Raw genomic sequence first — 11,646 nt, 5'->3', positions numbered from 1 at the left:
GATGGATGGATGGATGGATGGGGTGGGTGGGTGGATGTGGATGGATGGATGGATGGATGGATGGATGGATCGATGGATGGATGGGGTGGGTGGGTGGTCTGTAGTATAGATCAGCTTGCCGGTCAGTCTTGTAGGCCTTGTGTGTCTGAGGTTGTTATCCCACTGTGTGTCGAGCTCTGGGTTGCTATTTGCTCTCTGTTGCCCCACCATCTCCTTACTGTCACTGTTTTCAGGAAGAAATCTGCTGTCATTCTTTTCTTTATTCCCCCATAGAGAAAGTATTTCTTTTCCTGCCGGCTGCTTTGAGATTTTTCTTTTTCCTGGAGCTGAGCAAGTTGATGTAAGTTTGGATGCCGTTTTCTTCACTTGCTTTGTTTGGAGTTTATTAGGCTTCTCAGGTCTTTTGGTTTAGACTTTGATTGCTTAATGTTGCATCATTCCTCAAGCATCTTTCCATCCCCCGTGTTGGTTACAGGTCACTAACAGATCACTGTCACAGCTCTGAGGGCCAGGATCTGTGCAGGGCACTGCTCAAGGTTTCCCGTGGCTGCAGTTGCCTGACATTTTTCTAGAAGGACAGATGCAGGTCCTTACACAAGACCGTCCCCAGGAATGCTTCCCTATAGCTGCTGTTTGGGGGCCACTGTCAGTTCCCTGTTGCACTGCAGCACACACGGCACTGCTCACTCTCTCTGAGCTTCTGAAAGTGGAGGGACCCGTCTGAGGTGACAGAAACACCGCAGCGTGTGCCATGCAGATGGTCTGAAGCAGTCCCGCTGAAGGCCGGGACGGCCATGGCTCTGTTATCTGGATGTGGATTGCTGGGGCTGCTTCACCAACACCAGCACACTCCCGCCTCTCCTTTGGGACTCTAGGTGTATGTGGAACCCTGTCATGTGGCCCGGTTGCCATGGATGGATTGTTTCTCCTGCGTCAATTTGGGTGTCTCCTCCCACGGCATCTTTGGGACCACTCATCTTTTCAGAGCAGTGTCTGGCCCACCCCAGTCCCCCTCACTGCTTGTCATGGCTCAGAGTGCCATGTTCAGCTTGGGGTTGAGTGGGCTTCTTCTTGTACTCTTCTGTCTCTGAGCTTTCAGCCATGTGGTTTAAAGTGATGATGAGTTAATGTCACCTGTCAAGACTGTCTGCCCATCCTCATTTCTCTTCCCTGTGAGCCACATGTTCCTGAGTCTTCTTGTGACCAGCTGGTCACCAGTGGGCCTTGAGCATGCTGAATCTCCTTTGGCTCAGTCCCAGGTTTTTCTAGATTACAGTGAACCTTGTTGGCTTTGCAGTAGAGTTGCCTGGAAGCAGTTTGAACCTCGAGGACCTTGGTTTAAAATTAGTGGGGTGGGCCCCAACTGCAGGATTCCTTCTGCCCTGCTACTGATGTCAGACCCTTTTAGTGTCTCCTGAGTCCCCAAGAGTCCCTGTCCTGGGATTAGGATAGAGGGTGGTTCTCAGCCCTCTGAGCTGGGTACTCTCCGGCCCTTTAGTTTGTCCTGGTCAGGCAGCTCCTTGCACCAGGTGCCAGTCACCCTCCCACAGAAGAGCACACTCTCAAAGTCCTCTCTCCTCTCCCCATCAGCTCTCTGCCCTGCCGTCTCAGGCCACTCATTTCTATTCTTTGTCCCCCTAGGTCCAGGGACTTGACAGCTGTGTTTCATAGTTTGGGTTTTGTGGCATTTTTTCGTGTATGTGTGTTTGTATGTTTGTGCAGGTATATGCACATATATATACATGTGGGGGTAACAGAAATACATGTGTGGGGGAGGCATCTTCCTCAGTGTTCGCACCATTTTTTCATTATTTGCTTCTGGGGTAGGGCACATGCACAGCATTCATTGGGCCCAGAGAAGTCAGTTCTGCCCCAACCATGTAAGTCTAAAGGATGAAACTCGGGCCATCAGACCTACTCAGCCCTCTTACCAGCTCCCCACCCTGTTTTTTAAGGCAGGGTCTCTCAGTAAACCTGGAGTTTACCGACTCAGGCTAGCCAGACCATAGTCTCCAGGAATCTGCCTGCCTCTGCCCCCCTAGTGCCAGGGTTATGGATGTGCACCCCCACGCCTGGCTTTAGAAGCATACTGGAGATCTGAACTTAGATCCTGTGTACCATGGGCTCTTTATCCACCGAGCCTCTCCCCAGCTTGTTTGGACTGTTTCACCCAGTAAGCGGCTTCATCCCTGTTACATTACCTTGGCTGGAAGCTTTGCATGGTGGTCAAATCCTCTGAGCTGCCTACGGTCTCCCCAAAGACATTAATCCCTGTTTCATATGAGGATACTAATTCAAAGATGGAAAGAATTCATACACCCTGGTCACATAGCGAGTAAGAACGACAGCAGGGTTATGTCTTCTGACCAGATGATGGCAATGCTCTAAGCGTGATGCCTCTAGGACCCTGTGCCCTGCAGGTGGGGGACAAATCAGTGAGGAGCCCAGTCCAACCATCCCATTTCCCAGCCCTAAGGCTTCTGAGCAGAGGAGCTGGGGTGCCCTGGCTCCCCCAGGCCCCAGCTGCAGGAGAGAGTATCCCCCCGTCTTTCCCCTATACCTCAGGGCACACACTGAATTTCATGCCCACCTGGCCACTGTCGTGTCCTCCCTGCCCCCACTCCTTCAGCACATACCGGGCCCCTGTGACCTCCAAGTCCACAGGAAACCTGTGAAGAGCCAGGACCCCCATGTCTGCCCTGACGGGTGAGACTCCACAGATAGGACCCATGTGCTCTGTCCCTGTCCTGTGCCCTCCACTTCCTCCCGACGCTTCAGGAGCAGCTGTGGAACTCTGAAACAGAGCGCGAGCCTGGGGGACACAGTGCTCATAAATAGCAAGCGGCTAATAATAATAATTGTGGGTTTGAGAATCATCAGGGGCTGCAGGGCCCAGCCTCACACTCACCCCTCCAAACACACACAGAGCTCCAAAGGGAAAGGTCACCCCTTGCCAGGATGGTAAATTCCTTTCACGCTTTGTGATTAACCCACACTACATTGCACACTTTCCTTGGCCCGATTCAGCAGGGACACCAGGCAAGCCATTTGCCACAGACACAGCTTCTCCAGCTGGAACTGCATGCAGGACAGTCGTCCTCAGTTCTGTCCTCATCATCCCAACCCAGTGGCCCCCAGTTCCTCCTGGGGTTTAACACCTGAGGGTGTGGGAGGAAGATGGGAGCCGGGAGTCATGCTGTATACCAGGTGTCCCGGAGCACACTGGCTCGGCTTTTTCCGTGGGCCACCTACCCCAGGTTAGGCTGGAAGAGGCTCTGGTGGGGAAAGGTGGTGGTGGTACAAGATGGCTGGCATGAAGGGGATCCCTGGGCTGAGCTTCCTGCAGCTGTTTGCCGTTCTACCACCCAGATACTACAAGTTCTGCGTGGGGGGGGGTCTACACACTGCACACTCCTGACATGTAGTGACACTGTAGTGTCAGCAGAGTAGGGCACAGACCCAGGACTAGAAGCTGAGGAGGAGGGAATATGGAGAGCGCCATGGTCCCTGGGCCTGAGGAGATAGGGACTCACTCAGCGCTGGCTCATGGAATGTCCTTAGCATCCCTCTGGCCGTGTGCCCAACCACCCCAATGTCCTTATCTGGATCTCCTTGGCTTCACACACGTACTTCTGTTAGAGCAAGTCACGTCCACTGCCCAAAGCCCTTCAGCCCTGCAGGCGTCAGGGATAGACCCCGGCCAGAGGTAGAGGTGGAAGTCAGAGGACAGAGGCTGCCAGCTGTCGGCAGCGGGGCGTCTTGGTCCCTGCTGGGCTGGGTCCACGGTGCTGTTGGCCCATCCCCAGCACAGAGGGAGAGGGAGCTGGAGACGGCACATGCACGTAGCCCATAAATATTTCTAACCACAGCCAGCACGTCTGACTGGGCAATTTGCTTTTTAAAAAATTGCGCTCTAATTTTAAGTGAACAGCCCCTAATTATGGTGATTCGCAGGCACCTGGGGACCGGGTGGCATTTGAACATGGCAGAGCCGTGCAGGGACTGATTGGCAGGGTGTCGTTCAACCTGTCCATGCTGATCAGCCAGGACCGCTTCCCTGGGTGGGACTGCACCAGTGCCGAGGGGCCAGGGCAACTGGGGGAGACCTGTTGAAAGAGTGGGCAGAAGACCTGGAAGGGGCTATTTGGGCCATGCCCAACTTGTGGTACAAACCCAGACTTGGATTTGTTTGAGACTTGCAGAGTGGGGGGGGGGGACACACACTTCTGCCCTCCCTCCATCCTTCCAGAGGGACTTTCCAGGACTTGTACTGACCGCACAGAGGCTCTGTGAGCAAATAGCCCACTGGAGTGGGTTTCGTGTGGTGTCGTTAGCTCTTACCTATTTATTGGAAACAGGAGAACAGTGCTGGCAACTAAGGTCTCTTCCAAATAAAGAATGGGTGTGGTGATCTGTCATCTGAGCTGCTTGGGACACAGGCAGGAGGATCACAGTTCACGGCCTGCCTGGAAAACTTAATGAGACCTTCTCAAAATAAAACAATATTAACAAGAGGGCTGGGGTGTGGCTCAGTGGTAGAGCCCCTGCCTAGAATCCCCCAGTGAGGGGCTGGGGTGTGACTTAGTGGGAGAGCACCTGCCTAGAATCCTCTAGGGCAAGGACTGGGGGTGTCATTTGGTGATAGGTTACCTGCCTAACCTATATGAGGTCCTGGCTTCCATCCCTAGTACCACACTCACACACACACACACACACACACACACACACACACGCATGCACGCACATGATTACCTGAGGAGGGGCAGGGGTGATATGACATCTGGAAGATCCTGCTGAGGGGGTCCTGGGACAGGAAAGAGCCCTGGTGGCTGTGTCCCCACCTGCTCCTGCCCCCACCCAGCCGGCTCCGCCTGCTCCTTTCCCACAGCTGCCTCAGAGTCAGCCCCTCTGACATTTCGGGAAAAACATTGTGAGTCGAGAGCAGAAGGGAGAAATGAAAGGATTTTCTTGAGAAAAGGTCAGAGTGGTTTCTCTTATTTTTGTTTAAAGATGGTTTGTGTTGAACTATGACAAGGCTAAATGTATTAAGGGCCATGGGAACAGGCTGGGGGGTCGGCCCACGCGAGAAAACAAGAGGAAAACCCAGGTAACAAGCAAGCCAGAAGACAGCTCAGCGAGTCATTGAGACAGAGCCTCGCATGCCCTGAGGCAACTGCAGCCCCCCTGGTGCCCTCTTGCTCATGCTGGGGAGTCAGTGGTAGTCATGGGCTGCCAGCACCCATGGGAGCAGCCTGGCCATCTGTGTGGCTCCCGGGAGCAAGGGCACCTGCAGAGCCGCTGGCAGGAAGGTCCTTTCAGAACAAACGTCTCTGCCTTGGCTTCATACTGGCCGTGCATTCGGGTTCCCATCAGCACATCCATTGTGCATTCGTTGGCACAGGCTAATCCACAGAGACACGCTATGCCTAACTCTCTCACCCTGGTACACACCAACCTGCCTCCTGCCTCTCTCACCCTGGTACACACCAACCTGCCTTCTGCCTCTCTCACCCTGGTACACACCAACCTGCCTCCTGCCCTGCCGTATTGTCTTGTATGGATGCCTCGTGTCAATGGCATCACATAAACAGGCTCCTGTGTTCAGAGTTGACCCTGAGCTATCATGCATCAAGCCTTGTTCCTTTTCATGGCTGAATTATTTGTGTGTGTGTGTGTGTGTGTGTGTGTGTGTGTGTGTGTGTATGAATCACGTCACTATGGACAGTGCATGTACGTCTCAGTGTGGACACATGTATTTAGTTCTCCTGAGTGCACAATGAAGGGATACTAATGGGTCACATGGTCATGCTTAGGAATTGCCTGGCTTTTCCACAGTAGCTGAGCTTCCTGCCGGTGCTGTATGGGTCTTCTGATTTCTCCTCGTCCTGGCCAGATCCCTGCCTTTCCTAATGGGCTCTGGCCTACTTGACGTCCCCCATAAAACCGCTGACTTTATCAGACCCTCCATTTCTTCCCTGAGGAACCATTCAGTCTGACCTTTGCCCAGCTCCCAACTGGGCCCTCTTTCTGTGGCCAAATGAGGAGGCCCTGGGTTTGCCAGACACTAGTTCTGTATCAGACCTTAGGTCTGAGAGAGCCCTGTGTGGGTTTGTGACCGCTTCTCACGTGGCCTTGCAAGTGGAGATCTTTTTCCCTTAACCAAGCAGGCTTTCTACATCTTTGGCCACTGCAGCATGCTGGGAAAGTCAGGATGACAAGGAGGCCCAGGGCCTCAGTCTGCTTCTCCCAGCCTGGCCTGCATGGTGAGAGGGCAGCTTGGCCAGACAGCCAAGTAACCTGTGCAGGCCCTGGGAGGCCAAGCTCTGTACCACGGCAGCTCTGAACCGTCTGCAAACTCCACTTCCACCCCCATCACAGAGGTCACAGAGCCACTATGCTTTCCCTGCAGTTATAAGTGACATGAGAAAACAGGACAGAGCCAGTCTGGGCTCCAGAGTCTACCCTTCCAGGAGCAAACCTCCATCAGCCAATATCCAGTTTCCTGGCTTCACAGTCTGGAAGATGCTTGGGGCTTGCTCTGCCTCCCCAGGCCATGCATGTAACAGCTGAAGGGCTGGATACTGGAATGGAGGCTGCAGGGGCTCACGCCCTGTTGTGGTAAAGCATCCCTAAGGCAGGACTGGCTGCCTGCTGTGAATCTCAGCTTCCTCTGCGGATGACCTTGAACTTTGCCTCAGCAGGCCAGTGCCCTTCTAGCCTGGCTGCACTCGTGGCGGCGGGCAGTACAGCCTTTTGGTCCCTCACCCCTCCAGCAGTCAGTGCTGACAGCCTCTCCTCTCTCCTCCCGCAGGCCACAGGACCTTCGGGCTCCAAGATGCAGCTGCTGGAGACGGAGTTCTCCCGCTCGGTGCCTGAGCTCATCGAGCTGCACCTGCTGCAGCAGGACAGCATCCCTGCCTTCCTGAGCGCCCTGACCATCGAGCTGTTCAGCCGCCAGACCTCCATCTAGCCTCTGCCCACAGGCCTCCTCACTCTGCAGCCACTGGACCTTGGCCTAGCCTACACCCCACACTGTCCCCAGACCCCCTTGCCACCATAGCTGCATCATGCCACAAAAACCAGCCATAGTCTCTGCTCCAGCAGCCACTCCATCTCTTGTCCCTAGCCAGCAGGAGCAGCTGCTGGGGATACCCAAGCCAGATCACACCCCATTGCTCTCCTCTCTTGCCCCAAGCACTGGGCTTCTCCTCCTCTTCCTCCTGTTCTGGAGCTTCTCCCTGCACTGTCCCAAGGTGTCCCTACACCAGCCTCCAGTCACATGTGCTGGTTGCTTGGACCACTTTGCTGGCCAGGCTGTGGCCTGAAGCCATATGAAATAAAGTTTTATTCTTTACCACTCTCTCCATGTCTGTATCCAAAGCGCCAAGTTACCTCGATGCCTAGACCTCACCACACTGCCTGCTGTTCTCAGATATCTGCCCAGACTCCACCGCACCCCTGCCGTGCCCACAGGCCCCACCACACCCCTGCTGTGCCCCACTGGACACCTGGGCAGGCCCCACCACATCCCTGCTGTGCCCCACTGGACACCTGGGCAGGCCCCACCACATCCCTGCTGTGCCCCACTGGACACCTGGGCAGACCCCACCACACCCCTGCCGTGCTCATTGGATACCTGGGCAGGCCCCACCACACCCCTGCCGTGCTCATTGGATACCTGGGCAGGCCCCACCACACCCCTGCCGTGCTCATTGGATACCTGGGCAGGCCCCACCACACCCCTGCCATTCTCGGACATCTGGACAGCCTGCTCATACATGAGTCCTGAGAGGTGGCTGAGGTCAGGGAAGCACTTGTGTCCCATCCCTCCAGAGCCTGGGTGTTTCCTCCCTGCCTTAGTTACTCTACCTGCCTCTCCCCTGCCTGAGGCCTCTAGGTCCAGAGACTAATCTCCCTTTGCCAGCTCCCTCTGCAAGGAACCCTACCTAGGCCTCTAGGCTTTTTAACACAGCAAGCGTCCTGATGGGCAGGGGTGGAGAGGAGAAGGTCTGAGTTGGGAGTGTGCCTGGGCTAGCCTGAGAGTCAAGGCACCGGATCATGTGATCTTCTTGCATTGGTGACCTGCCACCCGAGTGTGTCAGACCCTCTTCGCATGCCTGCAAGAGGATGTAACTGAGAGAGACCGCTGGGAGTGTCCAGGCTTGGCCTAGGAGCCCTGGGCCAGAGAAAACTCTACTTCTGGCTGCCCCTGGCTTTCACCAGCTCCTCAGTGGGCACCCGCTGATAAATAGGTCTCAAGCTGCTAATGACTCACTTTAAGGGATTAGTGCCACTGTGGCAGGCGTCACAGCCAGGAGGTAACAGGATTTGCTGTGTCCCAGCCTCCAGCTCTCCTACCAGGGGACCCCCGCTATCCCTATGCCCCCTATAGCTCTCAGCAGGGGTAGCCAGTGCTGACCTATGGCTGAGCTCTTTATTGCCTTGTCCTTGGGCCTGGTGCAAGGCCCTCTGGGAAGTACAGGTTGTGAGTTTCTCTCCAGTTCGCGGGCCACCCCAGGGACTAACCAGCCACCAGGGCTGTTGAGAGGTAGAACGGAAGTACCAGGGCGACATCGGAATCAACATACTTTGAGACCCCAGGCCATGGGTACAGGCTGCACCTGGCTGAACTTCCCAACTCCCTGCCCTCTCCCATGACAAGTGGGTCCCCATCTCATCACACCCTTCAAGCTGGGCAACATCAGGCTGCAGGGTCAGGGTTAGGAAGAAGGGGTCCTGCTCCAGTCACCTGTGGACTCCAACCCAGCTCTCCCAGCTGCCAGGCTTCAGAGTCAGACATAGATAATCCCCTCCTACATCCGTGTCCCCAACGTCCCTGGCCAAGTCCTGGCTGTCTTCATCCTCAGACAGGCTGGGAAGGGAGACTCAGGCCCAGGAGTTTGCAATTGAGAATGCAAACATTGACACAGTATGCCATTGCACAGGCAAAGTGTCCACCCCGTGTGCGTACGTGGCATGCGATTGCATATGAAAGCAGGCGAAGCGTAACTGTACGCATGCATGTATACTCTAGAGTATATGCTGGCAACCTCGGTACTGCTTGTAGCCCACAGGAGAGTGTGCCTCGCTCGCTCACAAGGGGGGTGTTGGACAGAGCAACACCCGGGACCTGGGAGCCCCAGCCAGGCTTGTATTTATGCCAGCTTTCTGCTTAGCTCCACAATTAAAGCAAAACCAGTAAGCCTCCAAAGAGAGGAGACTGGAGGAAGGAAAGCCCCTCCCTTGGCTCGCAGCCCAGCGGGCATACCTGCGCACCTCCCTTGTGGATAGGCCAAGGCGCCCAGGTTTGTTTCGTCGGATTCTGTACAGGAGTTTTCAATAACTGGTTTGTTGTACAGTTCTAGTTTTTCTCAACAGCCGTCCACGCAGCTGTAGCCACTGAGTTTCATGGCTGGATCTGAAAGCCACCGACATGGAAAGTTCTCGAAGGCTTGAGAACTGAGGCTCACAGGCACACTAGGTCCTGAGTGAAGGTGAAACCACCAGCAGCTCCCAGCTGCCGTGTTTTGGAGTCATTTAGGACACTATTATCTTTCCTGTGTTTGTGTGTGCGCGCGTGCGTGTATATGTATGTGTGTGCGTGTATGTGTGTGCATGTGTGTATATGTGTGTATGTATGTGTGTGCGCGTACATGTGTGTGTGTGTGTGTGTGTGTGTGTGTGTGTGTGTGTGTGTGTGTGTGTATAGCTCACATGTTACAGAACAGATATGATGATCAGAGGGCGGTTTGCCGGAGGTGGTTCTGTTGTTCCTCCGTGTGGGTCCTGGGGATTTGAACTCAGGCCATCAGGCTTGGCAGCAGGCACCTTTCCTTGCTGAGCCACTGGTACCTGCTTAGAGAGCATCTTGCCTGAAATCTGCCTGCATATTGGCTGCCGTGTGCTGTACCACAGAGCACCTTCACCAGAGGCAGTCCCAGAATGAGGGGATGGCTGAAGGCAGGGGCTGCAGGAACAGTCCAACCTGGCTGGGTTCGAGTGAGGGGAAGGCTGGCAAGATGGCTTGCTTGGTAAGGTGACTGCCACCAAGCACGAGGACATTTTATGTGTATCCTCACATAAACAAAACAAAGCAAACATAAAAACAAGGCATGGCGGTGCATGTCTGAAGAGGGAGACAGGAGGATCCCGGGGGTTCTCTGGCCAGCCTGCCTCACCTAACCAGTGGGCCCCAGGTTCAGTGAGAGACCTGTCTCAGAGATGACTAAGTAAGGTGAACGGCTCGGGGCCTCTCCATGCACTCATGGGCATGCACAGGCAGACATAGAGAGACGATCAGAACAGACAGAGGGGTGACCCCTTGAGGACCCAAGGAGCTGTGTCTACAAGCCTTGACCTTGAGAAGACGGATGTGTTATTTAAACCAAGATCACAGGTGGGCCCCACTTCCCACCCAGGCTGCTTTACTTTCCCTTGTGACATTTATCGGCACCTTGCTCTCTGCTCAGTGCGTCACTTATAATATGCATATATATGTAGGGAGATATTTTAATCAGTCTCTTCTCACCTATGGAACAGTGCCGTCTCCAGGAAATGTCACGTTGATGACATTCGTCATTTGAAATGTTCAATAGGAGGCTAGAGAGATGGCTCAATGGTTAGGGACACAGAACTTTTCTTCAGAGGACCCGGATTTGGTTCCCAGAACCCAAGTTCTGTGGCTCAGGACCATCTGTAACCCAGTTCCAGGGGATCTGATGCCCTCTTGTGGCCTCCGGGGGTACTGCCCACACATGCACATACCCACACACAGACACATATATAACAATAAAATCTAGCATGTTCAGTGGCCGCACTGAGGACGTAGAGAGTGGAACTGATGTGATGTTCAGGGCGATGGTTCGGGGGGGGGGGCAGCACTTGTTACACAAGTGTGAGGTCGCGAGTTTGAATCCTCAGAATCCACATAAACCCAGATGCAATACTACACATCTGTAATCCCAGTGTCCTTCAGAGATGGGAAATGGGGATGGGAGAACCCCTTAAAACAGTGGTTCTCAGCCTTCCTATCGCTGCAACTCTTGTGTTGTGGAGACCCCAACCATAACATTATTTTCTTTGCTGTTTTGTAATTGTAATTTTGCTACTATTATGAATTGTAATAGTTATCTGTGTTTTTTGATGGTCAGGTGACCCCTGTGAAAAGGTCATTGGATACCCTGGGGTCGTGAACCACAAGTCAAGAACCACTGCCTTAGAAGCTTGCAAAACTAGCCAGCTGTTCTGGCTTATGCAGCAGCCAAGGGAGACTGCCTCGAACAAGACAGGACCAACGCCCAAGACTGCCCTCTGACCTCCGCATGCATGGTGTGGAGCACACATGCCCACACGCACACACACATGTACACAGAGATGCATCGCATGCACTCAGTGATACAAAATGAAGTATGGAGGTGGTAAGCCTGCCGGAAGAGGATGAGGCTGTGGGCTCATGAGATGGAGGCCAGCCTGGACCACACTTACAGAGCCAGGTAGAAGTGTTTGCATCAGTCAGTAGCATATACCCAAAGATTGGAATACAGAGGTCAATGTGGTCCCTGCCCAGGGGTGACATGAAAATTAGAGCCAGGTGCGAGTACACACCTGTAATCTCGGCACTTAAGAGCCAGGTGCGAGTACACACCT

General features: G+C 54.2%; 1 protein-coding gene across 1 annotated transcript in view; it reads left to right on the top strand.

Moving 5' to 3' along the window:
• Positions 1-7,362, top strand: part of Mad1l1 (mitotic arrest deficient 1 like 1) — a 257,163-nt gene extending 249,801 nt beyond the window's left edge. Inside the window, exon 10 of the mRNA XM_013353749.2 lies at positions 6,812-7,362. Within this exon, the coding sequence (XP_013209203.2) occupies positions 6,812-6,970 (159 nt within the window). The 3' untranslated portion in view covers positions 6,971-7,362. The remainder of the gene's footprint in view (positions 1-6,811) is intronic.
• Positions 7,363-11,646: the final 4,284 nt, after the last annotated feature.

The sequence above is a fragment of the Microtus ochrogaster genome, unplaced genomic scaffold (assembly GCF_000317375.1).
Source record: "Microtus ochrogaster isolate Prairie Vole_2 unplaced genomic scaffold, MicOch1.0 UNK16, whole genome shotgun sequence".
NCBI classification, from domain to species: domain Eukaryota; kingdom Metazoa; phylum Chordata; class Mammalia; order Rodentia; family Cricetidae; genus Microtus; species Microtus ochrogaster.
This window is presented reverse-complemented; position numbering and strand designations above follow the sequence as displayed.